At 31.2% G+C, this 19,189-nt stretch overlaps 1 protein-coding gene across 1 annotated transcript in view; it reads right to left on the bottom strand.

Moving 5' to 3' along the window:
• The window catches only part of LOC129958883 (Kv channel-interacting protein 1-like), a 111,400-nt gene that overhangs the window by 73,522 nt on the left and 18,689 nt on the right, over positions 1-19,189 (bottom strand). Inside the window, exon 2 of the mRNA XM_056071605.1 lies at positions 6,454-6,578. Within this exon, the coding sequence (XP_055927580.1) occupies positions 6,454-6,578 (125 nt within the window). The remainder of the gene's footprint in view (positions 1-6,453; positions 6,579-19,189) is intronic.

Below are 19,189 nucleotides of genomic sequence, written 5' to 3'. Positions count from 1 at the left end.
AACACTTCATTTCTTTATTTTGGTACGAACCCTCTAGAAACTTTAACCATGTTGAGATGAAAAGAATGATACCTGAACTGGCCCCCTCTCTCCAAATCTCTTTATTATAGTAGCAGGTTACCATATAACATGCGAGTGGGCAGTTTGCACAGGGGTTCTTTGGTGTAATCGAGTTTTCAGACCTAGAATCTCCGAAAGACGCTAGAAGCTGAGAAGTGACAATCAGGGCAGCAAGACCAAAGTGCTCTGAAGAAAGGAGGACGATGTTCAATCTATTCAAACTTAAAGACTCGATCTTATCACCATTCAGTTTTGATAAAATAACCTTCCTCTAGTGTCGTCCTTGGCCTCTGAGTATAGTTAAAAATAATGAGGTCCTTCCCTAGAGTTACTTCAAATTGAGACGTTATTATAACTAAACTAAACTTGCATCTTCTTTTCCAACTGAAATACTACACACAGGGTGATAATGTTTGCCTTAGCATAGACTTGTAAGCTCATGGATGAACGACCTCACCTTGGCAAGTCTTGGTATGCACTGAATGTAAGATAAATTTGGAAAAGATACAATACCCAAATAGGTGAACAAAAAAAAAATGACTAAAATAAGTTTCTCTTTTCTAATGAGAGCCTTTTTTTAATTTACCCTGATAACAAGTGTATTATCATTAAAATGATTGTGGGATTTATAACAATCTAACATTCGCTTAAGAACACTATCATATATGAAGGAGGAAAGGAGATTTTTGCCTGCATCTCTATAGATGAATCCATCATCATTAGAAATGCCAATTTGGTGGTTTATATATTAACACAAAACGCAACGTACATTTTGTAGTCCCTCTCAGTCTACAGTAACAGTAAATAAATTTGTTTTAAGAACAACAGTTGCACCGAACCAGGTTAGCAGATTATTTTAACGCCAGATTTAACAAACCATTCGAATAGCTTACCCAGCACGTTTTCTAGACCTGAATCTAATAGAACATGCTTGGGAAATGCCAGGTAGACGAATTGCTAGTCGTTTATTGCCTCACAAACAATTTAAGACTTGGAAAGATTTCTTTTTGGAGAAATGGGACTGAATATCCCAATCACTCATGCTTCACAAATGTTCTTCAGGGAATGCCATGCCCTTATCGAAGATGACTTTTTCAAGAAATCCAATTTTTTTTTTGTTTTCTTTCTGTTTTTTTGTGAGTAAATGTGATTTCATTTTTTTTTTTTTTTTTTTTTTTTTTTGCAAAAACAGTAGTTGAATGAAGAATTAAATCTAAAATTAAATTATCTTCTACAAATAAAGAGCAATGAAGTCAAATTTAACATAATGTAACGCTAATTTAAATGGACTATAAGTGGAGTGAAATAAATGGAATAATTTTAATAAAAGTGGTTTTTAAAATTATATCTATTAGTATACAAGAAAGTAAAATGTGAAAATTTTATTTTTAGACTTTAACTTTTAATCTATTTTTTCAAATTTAATGTAATCTAGAATTTTTTTCGAATTAATTAGCAAATGGCTCAAGTCCTATGTGATAAAAATTTAATCAAATGAATCGATTGAAACATGGTTAATTACTGACAAAATGAAAATGGAATATTGCCATCAATAACACACTGGAGTACGCACTGGTAATGGAAGGAAAATCTCTTACAAATTTCTATTCATATAAATATGGAATGAGTCAAAATAATTTGGTGTATTATAGATAAAGAACCATTCCTTTATTTTTTTTATTATTATATTAATTTCTAAGAAACAATCGTATTAAAACGATTAGTTCTTCCATAAATTAATAAAGTTTTTTTGAAATTATAGAAATGTAATTTCTTGATACTTATTTCTCTAATTTCAATAAATCTTGAAATTCGTTTTTAGGAATAAATTTTGTTTTCCTCATTTCATTGGATAAAAAACACTTTTTTTGTTATTTTAGCTAATCTACATTTTCTTTATATATTTGGAAACGTTACAAATTACTATAACCCAATATTTCCTGCAACTTTAAATATTTTGTAAATTCTTTTTATTTGTTTTACAATACAAGTCTTCCGAATTTAGCTTATTTTTCTATTCCTTTGGCTCAATTTTACATTGTCCTTATCATGTGAAATTTAAAGCGGATTTTTTTTTGTTTTCTATTATTCTTACGTGTAAATTAATTTTTTGTGCTGTTTGTCTCTAGAAATGTCTACCATAGCCGATTAGTATTTAATACTGTTTTAATTTATACCAGCACGATTTGACTTTTTCCTTATGTGGAAAGCATATTCGTAGGGAAATTAACTTGTAAAAGTAACGTTCTGGTCTGTTTCTGAGCTTCACCAAGGCTTATTGCAGCCTTCTTTTATTATTAAATTCTCATTAAAGTGTTGTTTTGCTTGACGATACAGTTAAGAAGGAAAAGTACCCACAGAGAATTTCTTTTATTCTGTTGATGCCGAGTCTCCAGAAAGCAAACAGTTTTTTTTAATGAAATAAAAAAATTTAATATAATACATTATAATAAAGATGCTGCAAAAGAAAAAAAAATAAAGAACAGTTTGCTTCTTTAAAAAATTACATATGTTCCAGTAAATTTTAAAGAAAAATTTACATGTATAGTGGGGGACAAAAAAACTACATTACCTAGAAGAGTAAACATTTTGTAATATTAACGAATTATTTTGCCCACATAAAAGTATGTTAGTTGCTGTAAAGCAAGATATGATATAATTCCAAGTTCCTATTGTTTTATATAGTCCTTTCGAAGTATTGCGTCATCAGATTTCTAAAAATAGCCCGGCAATTGCAGAAACTGGTCTCTCTCCTTAAGTGATGAAAGGATGGTCTCTGTACGTTCATATGATACAAAGGGGGAGATGTGTGATTCTTATTTTATTTCAAAAAGGATATTCAACACATGTGATCGTTAAAAAAATTGGTTGCAATATCACTAACAGTTTTGAGAACAATTAAACTGGAACTTAAAACTGGTAAAGCTGACAGAAGGGCCGGATCAGGCCTAAAAAGGGTGATCACAAAATCTGATGACTGAGTGATACCTGAAACTGATGTCTCTCTGTAATAAAATGTAAATGCTTCCGATTTAAAAGCAATATTTGAGAATACCTGTGGTATTAATCTAAGCTCACCATCTGTCGAAAACGCGTTGTTTTGTAAGTAAATACCTTTACTTACAAAAAGAATGATACAGATGCGATTTTCTTGAGCAAAAGAGCAGACTCAGTAATTTAAGTTCAATCTACATAGATCTGATGGTAAGCGGTCGGAGTTCGGAGATGTAAAAATGAAGTTTATCATCCAGATGGCATATCACCTACTGTAAAATTCCAAGTTAATCACATGATCTGAGGATGAATATCCAGCAAAAAGGTTCGATACCTAATTTATTACTGGAACTGTGAATGCATCTGTTTATATCAAGATCCTGGAAAAGTGTTAAAAGCCAGCTATTCGGAATCATTTAAAATGTGCTGGAAACTGCATTTTTCAACAAAACTCTGCAACCTGGCATAGTATGGGCATTATGACTGCAGTTAAGTAGAATTTGAATTACCTTCAAAATTTGTGTATCTATTGCTTTGTTCCACGTTTTCTTTAAACATTGCATTTTTCACATTTTCTTCATTTTTTCCAATAATTTAGAGTAAATAATGCATTAAACCCTAATAAAATTTGATTAAGATTAACCCTACAACTGTATTTTATAGTAACAATATCATCATTGCATAAAACATATGCATGAAAAAGATTATTTGCACAACTTTCTACTTTTTCGCAGGTAATGCAGTTTTTCTTTGTCCGCTTCTGTAGCTCAACAAATGTATGGCTTTAGGAGATTTAAATTTACTAAATTATTTAAAACAATTTAACAAATAAAAATCTATCTCAAGCAACTGTGAACATTTCAACAGTTCCAGTTTTAGGAAATAAAAAGTTCAGTTTGTTGTTTTCCTAGAAATTTCATGTAATATTAATTGAAGGTGTAATATCTATAAACAGCTAAAACAGATGAGCATCGACTTCGTTCATAGTTTACAAAACATTCCCGTAAATCTTGAGGTTTATTTCTTCAAAAGGATGTTCTTTAGTTCTCGAAAGAGAAAGCTTTGACCAAATAGTACCCTCTCCCTAGAGTGTCCTAAAAATGCTTTATTTGATTGAAGTTGGATGATCATCTTGGTAAATCCATGCGTTTAATAACTTGCTTCAAAAGCCAGTCTCGAATATGATGAGTTCAGAGGCATTGAGTGGTGTCCTTCATTAAATTGAATGTATCACTGAAGATTACAGCATATTTTTGAATTTCTTTCATGTATGTTCGACACATCAAATTTCTTAGCGAAACATATTTCTAGTTGTTCGCCAACCTCACTCACTAGATATGTCTACTTTCAACCTCTGATTGCTTTCAAAGTTTAAGACGATATTGAAAAAAATACCGCTTTGAGAATAGAAATGACATAATAGAAAATAAGATGATCCGGATGAACATCATTTCAAAGTTTCGTTTAGTTATATTAACGTTTTAATTAACCAACTTAATTTTTAAACCAACACTAGGGTTATTTTGGGACGGACCTCGTAATTGTGAACTACGCTCATATGACGAGGACGACACCTGAGCTGGAACCCCCTCTCCAAACTTCCGCGCCACACTAGCTAGAGGACATTTGGCCCCGATGGATTTAACGTGTACCAAACCCGATTATAAGACGGTTATTCGGTGGAATATGGACTCAAGTCCTCAAGATCCGACCTTACCACCAGACCACCGCAGCCTTAAGAATCATTTCAAAAGAAACCTTCCAGAAATGCTTTAATGGAAGAAACTTAACTATGGTAGCGCAAGGAGCGTACTTTTAAGGGGATTAGCCCTCCAATCCCTTCAAGTAAAAAATATAGGAATTTCGACCAAGGATCGGATAATTTTTATGCAGTCCTTTTTATACGCCCGTCCGTTCTCCTGCATTTGTTCCTGCCCAAACCATCAGTCCACAGCCCCGACTTTGTGGTCTCTCACTCATTAAAATCAGTTTATTTTTCATATCACGTTCTTCCCATGTGAAAATATAGCAAATAACTGGCACTAAATACAGATGAATTCTACTTTGTGCCAAGCAAGTGTGACTCTATTCATCCGCGGAAATACTTTTAATCTTACAAGAAAAGCAAACAAAAAGTAGATAAACGATACTCATGAAGATCAGTCCTTCTGGGAACACCTAAAAAAATGAGGGAAAAAATCGGCTGATAAATAATAGTTCTCGTTTCCCTGGAGGGAATAGTAATGGTGTTTAATATCCCGATAACAGGTCCTATTTCCTTGGGAGTGATTGGTGCACGAGTCGAGGATAGTCATATTACCCCTGTCACTATTCGCATTGATAGGTTATTCAGGCATACTGAGAGATCATTACCGGTTTTGGTTGAAAATTGTTGAAGATGAGTTCGCACAACTTGTATCAACATGACTCACCTGTAGTTCAGAATTATCTCTTATGCAAATAAGTGGCTTTAGATGTCATGTTTTGAAGGACTTTTTTGGACAGATAATGATGGTGAAATAGAATTATTGCATGTTTGTATAATATTAATGCATATATACCTAAAAATGCTTTCAAAAGTTTAGAAAGTTCCGAATTACTGTTTTTGGATTAATCAGAGATATTTGCTACTAGTTACTGTTTTCCAATTGACCAAGTGTTTGCCAAGCCATCATTTCCGATAAATTATAATGTTGAGACGGAAATCTATAAAATATATTTTAACAAACGTGATATTGCACAAAGCAAATAGCACACATACACACACATACATAAAAGAACCAACAAGTGACTTTCTTTAGTTTAAAAAATGATCTATTTTGACGTCAGTAATACTCTTCTGCACAATATCTTTGATGAATTCAGTGAATGTTAACATCATTCTAATTGAATGAGAATGATACTGTGTACAAAAGACGAGTAAAATTACCTATATAGAACAATTCTTTGAGAATTTTAAATAATAAAGAAAAAAGATCATTAATCATTCTTATTATCACTCTAATAAATGTAGAATTGCTTAGAAATGCCAACTGGATGTTTATTATATCTTCCAAAAGATAAATTATGATAGATAATTTATGAGTTACGAAGAAAAACTAAACAAATTTATTAATGAGACCTGTTTTTCGTTTTGTATAATTTTATGCTTGAAACTAACTTACGATGATAAATGAATGTTAAGTAGTATATCAAATCTGAATGCAATTCTTTCCTTAAAGCAAAAAAAAAAAAAAAATCTCTAGAATTCTCTGTTGTTAACTGGCCGAGTAGCAATGAAAATGTATAGATATAGCTTCCTCTACGTGTATAGATATCAAAAACACTCACAAAGAACCAAAATAAATAATGCTTCTTAGTAATTGTTGAATTGTTTGCAAAGAACAAAATCAAACTTACCTGCTTGAAACCCTGATAAATGAGTTTGAGTTCATTTTTGGAAAATTTCGTGATTCTACACAGAGCTTCAATCCTCTGTGGTTTGGATCTCACAAATGTCATCTCAATATCATCGCTGTTGTCATCTAAAAACAAAATGGGGAAAATTCAATGTTATTTACAACCGTAAATAACACCAGAAAAGAAATTGAATTGTAAATCATACACAGTGAGAGTTTTTTACTTACAACTACATAGTGAGTGTTATATAGTGACATTGTGTTATATAACTATACAGTGAGCTATAATGAGAGTTTAAATTACTTACAACTTTGACCTGAAATGATTTTTGACTACAATTTTTTTTTCTTGTCAAAAATTTCCAAAAGGAATTTAATTTACAATGATAGCCTTCATAAATAAAACAATAGCGCAACCAAGCCAAAAAATTGTGAGATGAAGATTCAAATTTTTTCCTATTTTTTATATTTGGAAATAATTGAAGTTATTGAATTTCTGAAGCTATTATGATATTTTTTAAACAGTTTTTCATGTGATGAATAAGATAGAAATCGCATAAATTTATAACTGATGAATAAGGTGAGAGAGGCAATGCACTAGGATTACGACAGCTCGAATCACAAAGGCTTAGGTTGATTTTCAGATGTTAAAAACTACTTCCATAGAAATAATATTTCATTTTCATCATATTAACTACCAATTTTTAACAATGGAAACATTATCCACGTTGAAAAATATTAAAAGACAGAATTGATGCTAGTAGTTTCCGTTTATTTCCTCACTCATTGTCACATTCATAGCGACATCTAGTAAGACTGAGAAAATATTTAAATACAAAGTAGTAAGTAAATTAAAACTCACATTGAACATTTGGCTCTTTGAATTTCAACTGACGTTTAGCATATTTTTGATATTTTTAAAAAGTTATCGGTATTTTGTTGTTCTTTAACCATTAAATATGGATTGCGGCTGACTTTATATGAATATTACATTTCAATAATTTTTTAAAAAAATGTTCTCTAAGCATACAAAACTAAAGTAACATGCAGAAGAACGAAATAATTTGTATTTAAAATGAAAATGTTGTTGCAGTTTTTTATTGAAATGGCATTTAAGGAAATAAGTATATATTTCAGCCAAATAACTATTCACTTTTTTCAGTTCAATTTACATATCAAATATTAGTTTGCAGAATATTCTTTTTTCTTATCATTGATCTGAAATGCATGTTTCAAAGACTAGTTAATTTAAAATAGTTTTAAATACATTCTATTCCTTTAAGAAATATGAAAAAATGTTTTTATATATATATATATATATATATATATATATATATATATATATATATATATATATACGCTTTGTTTTTTCTAGTTTTTCCTGCGGCATTCTTTGCTTTTCCTTCCCTATCATGAAATGTGAAGAAATAAAAAAAATATTGAACAATTTTTCTAGCAATGCACAAATTTGCATCAAATCGATATTCTAACGTTTTCACAATGGCAAGATGATCAGCCTTCTTGAAGCTTCCTATTATTTTATCTTTGGAGCTTTTTGGCATCTAAAAATAGCTTTTATAAAGTTAATAATCTGTTTCATGTTTTAAGTTTTCATACAGTTTTACTTAGCTTGATTCGGTTCATGTTTGTAAAGATGGAATCTATTTTTCATTCACCATTGGTGAGCTATAGTTTTGAGATTCCGTATTATTATGAGTATTTTTATAATTATACATTATTTCGGTATTTTCTGAACTAAATCACCAGTTAATCTATTAATTTAATTATATTTTGATTCTATACAAATGATCCTCCTGATAGATAATTGAAAAAAAAAGGATTTTCAGATTCTATAAAATTTATAATAAGGGATTCTAAATAAAAAACAAAAAAAGTAAAGCTAAATTAAAATAAAAAAAATTCTGCTTTTCAGTACACTAATAAAGTTGCGCATTTAAAAACTGTTTTTGTTCTAGAAGTTCCTGTCAGCAGAAGACAGTTCGCGCTTATCATGTTCTTTTATTTTTTTGATTTTAAGATTTGCATATTACATGCAAGTAATAAGTCAGATGAGTATGAACGTTTCTTTTTTTCATTCGCATTTCTTTTTAATCCTCCATTACGGGTGTATTATCTCTCTTATGGTTTTCCCGTACCGACCAAGCTAAATTAAAATTAAAAGGTGGGTTCTTAAAGGGGACGACTTCTTACGTTAATTTTGCATTCCTAAATGAAATCAACAAAATGGTTTTGCGTCTTTTTAGTTCTGTCCTCACATAGAAGTTGTCTTTAAAAGTTGGGATCTAACGACTTATTTAGTATGCTAAAAATGTTAGGTTTTATCTGTCAGATAGTAGCAACTTTTTTTTTTTTTTTTTTTTTTTGCTTTTACTTATTTTACTAATTTGTACACTGTTTCAATTATTTAAAAATATTTTTTATTTTGAGCTCTTTCAGATTTTTGTGATTTTTTTTTTACATTGTCTTATGAAAAGCATATATTTTATGACGAAAACGATTTCCACAAAAATCTGGAAGTTTCCTCTGCAACATCATGGAAATTAACTAATATGTTCAAAATTAAATATAACAAACATTTAATTCTAAAAATATAAAGATTCCAGATAAAAGGATGAATTTGATCTGAGAGATCGCCGTATCAAATATATTACACTAAATCATCATCATCAGTTAAGGGTTAAAGACCGGAAATATGACATATCACTTTTAGAAAAATCTATGAAAGATTTTTAAGTTATTTGAATGGACCACAAAATAAACTGAGATAACAGAAGTCATGGGATAACAATATAAAAATATACAGATAGCAGTAGCATCGAGTACAAAATGTATAAATGGCAGTGCATTGGCAGGGTTTTCATTTGTATTCAAGTGTTTCATGTGAAAAGGTTCCTGGCATGATTATGGCCGCAAGACGGGAATTAACAGACCTTGAATGCAGAATTGTAGTTGGAACTAGAAGCATGGGACATTCCAATTCGGAAATCTTTAGGGTATTCAACATTTTGAAATCCGTAGTGGCAAAAGTATGCCGAAAATACAATGGCCGACCGCCTGCACTTAATAACCAATACTAATGACAAAGTGCGTAGAATTGTAAGTGTTAACAGACAAGCAACACAGCTTGAAATAATTGCAGGAATCAAGGTGGTACGTACAACGAACGTGTCCGTTGGGCAGAATGTCGAAATTTGGCTTTAATGGGGTATAGCTGCAGTAGACCGATCCGAGTGCCCTTACTAACAACAGGATATTGCCTATAGCGACTCTCCTAGCTCGTGACGAAATCGGGTGGACCTAGACGACTGGGAAACTGGCCAAGCTTGGTCAGATCAGCCACGATTTCAGTTGCTAAAATCTGATAGTAGGATTCAAGTGTGAAGCATACCCCACGAAGAAATGGACTCAAGTTGCCAACAAGGCATTGTGCAAGCTGAGAGTGGCTTCATAATGACTGTACTGTTTATACATGGAGTAGACTGGTTCCTCTCATTGAACTGATCATTGACTGAAAATTATTATGCTCAGCTACTTGGAGACCACTTTCTGTCATTCATGGATTTCGTGTACCCAAATAACGATAGAATTTTAATGGATGGCAATACTCCCTTTCACTGTATCACAAGTTTTCGCGATTGGTTAGAAGAACATTATGGACAGTTTCAGCGAATGATTTGGCCACCTATTCTGGCCGACATGAATCCCATCGAACATAATCGAGATGTTTAGTTCGTGGACAAAATACTGCACCGGCAACACTTTCACAATTAGGGACATCTATGGAAGAAGCATGACTCAATCCTCTGAAGAGGACTTCCAAGAACTTATTGAGTCTCTACCATGTTGAGTTTCTGCATCTCGCCGGGCAAATTGAGGCCCGACACGCTATTAGGAGGTATTCCAAGACTTTTGTCAAATCAGTGTATAATAATATAGCAATTTATTGCTTTGTCGGTCATATAGATAATGACAAATGCCCTAAAGCCATTTGGTGAATTGGTAATAATACTTTAAGATATACCCAGGTGACATTTGGCTTAGATAATGTAAGATAAAGGAGACATTTTGAAGATATATTTAAGGATTTACAAAAACCCTACAATCTTTAACGAAATGTCAGATATAAACAACAAAGTTTTATTTACTTAAGAACATGAGGTTCTAAGCCCAAAATGCAAACTTTAGCAGAGTCGATGTCAGAGTGAAATAACAGATTTTAATGCAGGGTAATTTTTGACTTGAATTTTTTCATAAAAGACGGTTACATTTTCAAAGGACAACGGGTCATAGCTAAGAGAACTTACTTAAATCTAATTTCTTATAACAAAGTGGAATAATGATTTTACCAATATAATTTTCACATTTTTAGTAAATTTTTCCCCCAGTATTAAATATCTGGAATAATAGCATTTAACAAAGTAATAAATTATCTACTTATTTTCATTAAATTCTTAATGCATTTCTAGTTTCAAAATTATAAAAGTATTGTAAAACCAATAATGCAGAAGAAAATAATAGCAAATACACAAAAACTAACAAAGCATATATCAAAACAGAAAAGATGATATTTTAATCTATCATATACTCTGAAATAATAAAATTAATAATTTATTAAGAATATTCGTTGAAATGTTTAGAAAATTAGAACGCAAAATGATAATTTTAGTGGAGCCTTTTATAATCACTTCAAAGCCTCTTTTTCATGTCTTTAAATCCTGCATCCGTTCGAATATGTTTACCATCTTCTCCATTTGCACTTCCCACTTTTAAGAAAGAATCTTTTATAATACGTTTTGAAGATGTCATGCCAATAAAAATCTGATTAAGAAAAAGTTCATTTTTTTAATCTCTCCAGGTTTACTTTATCCAAAACTCCCCAATTCTTATAGAGTCAGACCATCTGTCTTGGCAAAGGCCCAAAAATTTGTTTTGCTTTAATTTGAATATAGGAATATTTCTATATTAATTTGAATATTTCTATATATGAAAAAATTTGTAATGTACACGTATTTTTTTTTTTTTTTTGGTTGTGAACTTTGCAAGTCCGACGTCTCTCACATTTTCTCAAAATATTATACAAAAATAAAAAAAATAGTGTTTAGAGCAAAATTCCTGCCAATTTGTAAAGTTTTTTAAGACGTTAAAGCAGTTTCCATAAAATACAACGTAACAAAGTAAATGATTTGTTACCCCGAACATGCCTCCAAGAGTGAAGCGAAAAAATCAATTTTTAGAATTCTAATAGAACTCAAAAGTTACGTTTTTGCATGCACATGAATGAAAAAATTTTAAGAAAAACAACTTAAGACTTAAATCCTTTTCAGTTGATTCATGACAGAAGGATTATATTTAAAAGCCATGCGTTACATATCGAGTTCACAACTAAGGTCTAACATTTCAGAGTTTAGTGAAAAATTATGGTTTTAACCTGATACAATTAATTAGCATGATTCGTGGATATGTAAGTAAGGACGATATATCGGTCAAGCAATATCAGTGAGTACAGCTTTTAAAGAACAGTCAAATTCCAACAAAATAGCTTGGAAATAAAAATATTAATGAAATCGTAATGAAGAAATAATGTTATCCGCAGCATATAGGTTAACATTGATTGCTCATTGCAGTGAGCAAAACATTCGGATATTTATATGAATAATTGGAAGATTAATGATGAGACATTTGCCAATCTCTGGGAAATTTGCAAGTAACAACCTAATTGTGAGAAATTTACCTGTCATTAATTTCGAAGAAACTAATTTAAATAAAATCAATTTAATTAAAATTGATCTTAGTAAAGACCAACAATATCTTCTGTATATTTTCAGACTATCTCAAACTTGATAGTGTACTGCAAACCTGGCTATCAGGGATCCAGAATATCTGAGGCACTCCAGATGCTAGACATGTGCAAACAGAGTTTTAGGGTTGTTCATTAGCGAAAGATGCATCAAGATGCTTGTAATCTATATTGTATCCTCATATTCTCCCGCTTGGCTCGTTATTAACCGATCAATCTGTGAAAATGTTTTTAAACATATTTTGACGGTTGTGAAAAACGAGACTTCATTAAAAGGAGAATAGAACAGCGTTCTTCTCACCCAGAAAACATGTCGTTGACTATGACAGTGGATGACAAGTAACATATACGACAGCTGGATTACAAAAGGATATTAAAATTCGAGTATGCAAGAAATTTTGAGACTCTCTTAAAAACTTTTGATGTCAAGTACTGCATTGAGATGATCTAGTAGATCAAATATCGGCTATTATCCACTGTAATAAGGGAAAACTTGACAAAAAAAAAGAAAGTCTTCCGTCAATTTAACAAGATAAAACACTGACTCAGTTGGTGTTTTTCGATTTTACATGTCATAAACTAATTGTCGATTGCAGATGCAATAAATTAGTCACAGAATCCCCAGAAAAAGTATGTGGACAAGGAAACAGAGGGCTACTTTATATCTAACTTGTTCTGAAGATTTCACAAAAAGGGGAAGACGTCATTGACTAAACATAATTCAAAACCACCTAATTGATTGGATTATGAAATAGGTTGCAAGGAACTCGAATCACAGCCCACCTTTTCTTGATGATTTCTGTGTCATTTCATAAAATTTGTAAAATCGGTAAAGAACTGCAGAATGATGTATTTCTATAATCTTTCATTGATAAGCATGCAAAGAGAGAAATATTGAGATCTCTAAGATATCGATTTTTTCACTCCATCTTCATTGTATATCAGTGTTTCTAAAAATGAATGAAATCCGAAATTTATAGTTTTTAAAATTATAAATTTATGTAAACCCCATACCAAAAATTGAATTTTTAAGGTTGTGTTTTTCCCTTCGGTTGTTTCTTAAGATTTTATTAAAGGAATGACGGTATATTAAAACTTAGCGGAGAATAATTGGTAAAATATTGAAATGTTTTTTAATTTTTTAATCAAAATTTGGCAACATTTCGGCGAAGTTTTATTTTAGAATGTTTGCTTTCTAAAATTATGGTATGGAAGTTACATGTATTGATTACATGATTGATTGTATTGATATTGAAGGGATATAATTTTCATTTGATAAAGATATGTAAACCGACTTTGGAGATGTTAAAGCTAACGGACTAAATGTAAATTAAATTTAGCTGAGTTATCAAGATTATATTTTGAAGAGATTCTTTATAAGAAGAAAAAACTATTCTAAAGGTTCTCATGACATTACTTCGGGAAGATTTCAGCCTTTTATCTTGTGAACACGAAATAATTTTGGCAGGATACCCCAATCGATGAGATATTTTGTAAGAAAGGGGAAACTCCAAAGGGGACCAAATTTTTAGATGCGTCATTTATCTCAAAGGGTGTACAAAAAATGTGTGGAGTGAAATTTCATTCCTTCATTTCGCTCTTTTTATTGAATATAGAAGGGTAATTTAAAATCAGGCAAATTATCAGCTCATAATAATAAATAACTTTTGTATTGACAGTTTTTTGATAGTTGCAGACCACTAAAATTTTGAATTTGAAAAATTATTTTCAATCAATATATTCAGTTATTTTTTTAACTTAATCACATGAATACCTTCACCGGGTCCATTCTAATCTACTTTTTTGCAATTTCATAGCTTTTCTTTTCGTACCTACTGAAAATAATATTTGGAAATGGCGAATAGCGTGTAAAATTTGCTTTCCTTTTTACCATCGATGTGTATGTGCCCAATTCAAATTCAGACTAAGACATCCTTCCGTTTGTGTGAAAAGGGATTGCCTGCTCAGATGTCATCTGATTCCGGTTAAAAATATGTGGTAGAAATAGCCCTCTTGGGTCGACAAAATGGGCCAATGATATGATTAAAACTCTTCTGTTTGAATATATCTAATAGGTTATCAAGTGGTGATTCTCACGTCAAAGCTAGCGTATCATGAAAAAACGTCAAATTTCTACGCCCACAACATGAAGATATCATCAGCGATTCCACTATAACTGAATCCTCATCTAAATACTCAACCTCCGAAGCTATCGACTTTTGTAGAGAAAACAAAATTTTGAATAGCAAAATTTTTAAAAATATGACCCGCTTTGTACAATCTCTTCTTTTTTCACTTTCTTGTACATGAAGCGATTTTGATATCCATGTTTTAGAGTAACTGAGTCTTGTTTCATTCTCCGGGTGTGTGCGCGTGAAAGAAAAAGAAATCACAAAAAGGATGAAATGGACAGTGCGTTCTTTATGCCGGAATTGAAGATTTTTATTAAAACACGAATAAATATCATTCATTCTTGAACATGTAAAACGGTAATTAAAAAATGGAATGTGTTCGATTTATGATTTAACATATAATTTTATTATTAATCTCTATGAAATCCTGTTAACCGATTCATTACCTGTCGATCGATCCATTCGTATGTAGGCGAACACAGGAGAAAAAAAAATTAGTATTTTCGACAGATTTGATATTTTCTAATTTTAAAATCATAATTTAATAAACATATGCACCTATCATAATAAATTCATAATGCAATGTATCTTTATGTTGTTTTAAATCGTTACAATAAAAGTTTTGAGTTACTGCTAAAGCAAAAGCTAAGACTTTTTCTTGTGAAGAATTAAATGCGCACAACTATGTTTGCCACGGTATCTCTGCAAAACAAATCAATCGTCGGGTGAATGAAGCAGAAATGATGACATATTCGCTTGGGTCCCCTTTTATGGGCCCTGATGGAAGCAACGCTCATTGGAGATTCCTATTACGGAAGCTGACTCTCCGTTTCCACGGCAACACAACTAAAAAGTGAAGAAGAGATAGTTTTCTATCTTTCTCCTTGCTCTTCTATTACAGCCGAAGGTTCTGAAGTTCAAGATGAAGCAGGGGCTCAAAATGTTTTACTCTGCAATTATGTCTGGTATAGCCTTAAAAGTCTTAAGCGAGTTTCTTGTCTTATGAAAGAGCGAAAAAAAGATCAGAGATAAACGCTTTGTTAAGTTTTACTGTTTTATCTTAGAGGATTATAAAAAAGACATGAAAGAGGGGACTACTTATTGGAAGTTCATATGTTCTCTATTTTTATTTATCAAATCATGCTGAGCTTCATATTATTGAAAAACCGATGGAAAACTATGTACTTTCTTCATTTCGTCGATAGGCATGTTTACTATCGTCAGAGATAGAAAGGAATTTGAATTGGATTGCTTTTTCAAATATTACATTTAACCTTGTTGTTCTGTTCGCATTGATATTAAACGACTGTAACAGTTCAGGTCAGTATAACCGAAAAATTCAATACTAACTTCAGGAACCTATGTTCCCCCTGTTTTCAGAAAAAAACAATGTATTTCGAAATAAATAAAGATTTTCTTGATAGAATAAGTGTGATATAACTGAAAAATAATACAGTAAATAACTTAATATAAAGCTTAATATAACATTGGAAATGAAAAAAAAAATGTATTAGAGCATTTTTTTAAAATCTTTCCTATATATTTTCTATTTGAACAAATTCTTGTCCAATTTATTTCATTTACCATCAATGCTTGACTGACATTACCTGAAGCGCTCACTTTTATTACTCAATTATAAATTAATAGTTGATTTTGATAAATCAGTTTGTCTTTCACCGTGCTTTCTTTTGATTGTATTTTTATTAAACTTAATTTCTGAAAATGTATTGTCTTGTCGAATTTTTTTCATTTACTTAATTCCTCTAACTACTGGAAGAACTATTATAAAATATAATCTTAATTCAATGATTTATTTCCTTTTCGTAAAAATTCAGAATTGTTCAGTTGAATATAATATTAGGAAAATCACTAAATCATATCCGAATTTTTATATGGTCTGTTGTTAAATGATTTATCAAGATACATTGTGTTCATAAGAGTTAGATTCTTGTACCGTTTTGGACCACATGTATGCGAAGAAAAAACTAAACTAGGATTTCTTTGTTTTTTATTCGATCATGAAGTTCTGGTTATAGTAATACTTCAGTTTAGATGAAGTTGAGCAAGTTTATAGGATGTTCCATTGTACTCTCTTCATTCCTTGATTTTTTTCAGATTTTGACCAATATTCTTTCCAAATAAAGTGTGACTTCAAAGGTATTAAAGTTTTGCTATAGCATAAATACAAAATCTAATTCCATATTTAGATAGTTTATTTGATATATATTATCTGGACGTTTTACTGATCATAAAATGAAATAATTGATTATCTATTGTAGCATTTTCATATTATTAAAATAGTTTTCACTGAATTTCTAGCCCTTTTTTCCAAATTCCTGAATATGAGAGAATTTATTTGTGCGGTATTTTTGTTGACGAATTTGCTTCTTATCAAAGGAATATTTTGCAGGAATGAACTTTTATTCATTCTAGTAGTGTTATTAATATACGGAGGAACATTGTAAGTGCAAAGGAGGAAAACAGAATCTTGTTATATTAATCCGGACAGTACATTGATACAATAATAAATATATATATATAGAAAGTATACAAATAAAAGAAAATATTTTTCAGAAATATAGCATAACATCGTCACTAATAAAGTCACGAAATATCAATAAAATAACTTCATACGATTGTTTTTCATAAACGGTTTAGAAACGTTTCTGGTCAAATAGATCTGGGCAGAACAGCAAGTTTAATTTACAGGCTCTTTACAATTTCAAAGAATAATGGAAAAGACATTTGATGAGATATACATATCAAATTTATCCAACGTACATAGTTGCTATCGCATTTCATTTGTGTGTTCACTCTTTCATCAACTTTGTTGATAAAGAGTGATGGATCATTAAAATTGTTTTTAAGAATGGTACAATGTATAGCATAGCTTATTGAAGCAAAATTTCATATCTACACTCTGTGAAAAGATAGGACTCATTGCAGAAAAATCATTTGTGGATGATATAAGAAATTTGTAAACAAAGAAAGGAGTGGAGTGAGATCAAAATTAATAATTCTATGTGGCGGAGAATTGGATTTATTTATTTATTATTATTATTAGTATTTGCTTTTCAGAGATTTTTTTTTATTTAACATCTAATCAGAAAAAAAACATTGTAAGAATTATTAATTATAATAATTGATAATAATAATAATTGTAAAAATGATTGAGTTAGTTAAAAAGTTACTTACTTACAAAATGTACAGTTCAAAGGAAAAAAACTCCAAAAGAGACTACAGATTTGTAGAGTCCGGTTCAAAATCAATCTGTCACAAGGTCGGATGATGTCAAAATTTACCAAAAATTGCTTTTATATACCTACATTGCCGACTGCCTCAAAAACATTGTTTTTTCATCCGGGAGGAAAACACTTTATGAAATCCAAATAGAATTTCCACAAGACTATTGTCTGGTGTTCTTTCTCTGTCGAGAATAATTCAAACTCCGCCAATCTCGCACAAGACAATTTCCTAGACCACTGGTCGGGCTTTATTTTCTGGCGAGAATCAATCTCACCGAATAAACAATTTCACTCCTTCCATGTAGGAACGACGAATCAATGTTTAAAAAATGCATTTCTTCTATTCTAAATTTTTAAAATGCTCGTCTCCTAGTAAACCAAACAGTTCTTTAAAAAACATCTTGCTTGCTTCCAAATCTTGGAGAAGAAAATAAAAATGGACCGACTGAAAATAAACCGACGTGAGCAAATGTCTCACGGAAGGGAGTGTCGAGAAGATATCTATCTGCCTATAATTCTTTTGAGGGAAATGAAAGCGGAGCCGTTTCGTTTTTGAACAGGGACGCCATGAATTTTGAAGTAGAGCTGCGTTAAGAATTAGTTCAGTTTTCCACTACCTCTGGTGAGAATTATTATCTCGTAGATTTGGGAGGATTCAGTAGTGATGCAACTAATGGGCCATAAACGATGGATTAACAGGATGTATCGATGGCCTTTCCCTTCGAAAGACCATCGATACATTCTGTCAATTATGGGCAGAGATCCTGCTATTTCAAAAAAAAATTCTCTCAAATGGAGTATCCATTTTATAACGTCGAAACCTTCTCTATTTCTCGTTTTTGGTTCTTTACGGAAGTATGTTTGCTCTATAGGTAGAGCATTCTTTAGCCATTTTTTCACATCGGCAGAAACATAATCTCAGCATCATTCACTAAGCCTGTATAATGAATTAATTATGCCGAAATTTCTATTAGGACCATCATAAGTATTTTTCAAGATTTCTGAAATTCCAGATGGTGGGAGAACCAACTGTTATCTCTGTGCATTTTCCTCATTACTCTTCCAATTGCGTTATAAAACTTCGATTCTATAATAAAGGAAATCTCATAATGCCCAATATCGTTTCATCGTTCGGCCATAGGAGCTTTTCTCTTGAAAAGCTCCTTGCACTATTTATTTTATTTTCTAAAATCGAATTATTATTTAGTTTAACCGCTTGCAGTTTCTTAAGTTTTCATGCGGACCATGGATTGGGAGTTAGAAGTTATAACTTTAACGGACAAATCTTTTATAACGCTGTCTTCCTTTTTCGCATTCGAAAAATATAAACAATATCAAGACAAGATCTCCTTGACAGATCATCTGTATTGACATGATTTCCTCCTTTTCGATGCTGCTGAAGTAGCTGGATTCATTGTCAATCCTTCAGAGTTTTAGAAACTGAGTAACCACTTCAAAAAAAGGTGTGATCAGCTCGTAGAATAATTTCTTCAATACAAATAATGATAAAAAAACCCTGTATTTTTGTAACTTTTTAATACG

This window comes from Argiope bruennichi, chromosome X1 (genome assembly GCF_947563725.1).
Source record: "Argiope bruennichi chromosome X1, qqArgBrue1.1, whole genome shotgun sequence".
NCBI classification, from domain to species: Eukaryota; Metazoa; Arthropoda; class Arachnida; order Araneae; family Araneidae; genus Argiope; species Argiope bruennichi.
The sequence above is the reverse complement of the archived record's forward strand: the minus strand, read 5'-3'. Positions and strand labels throughout refer to the sequence as shown.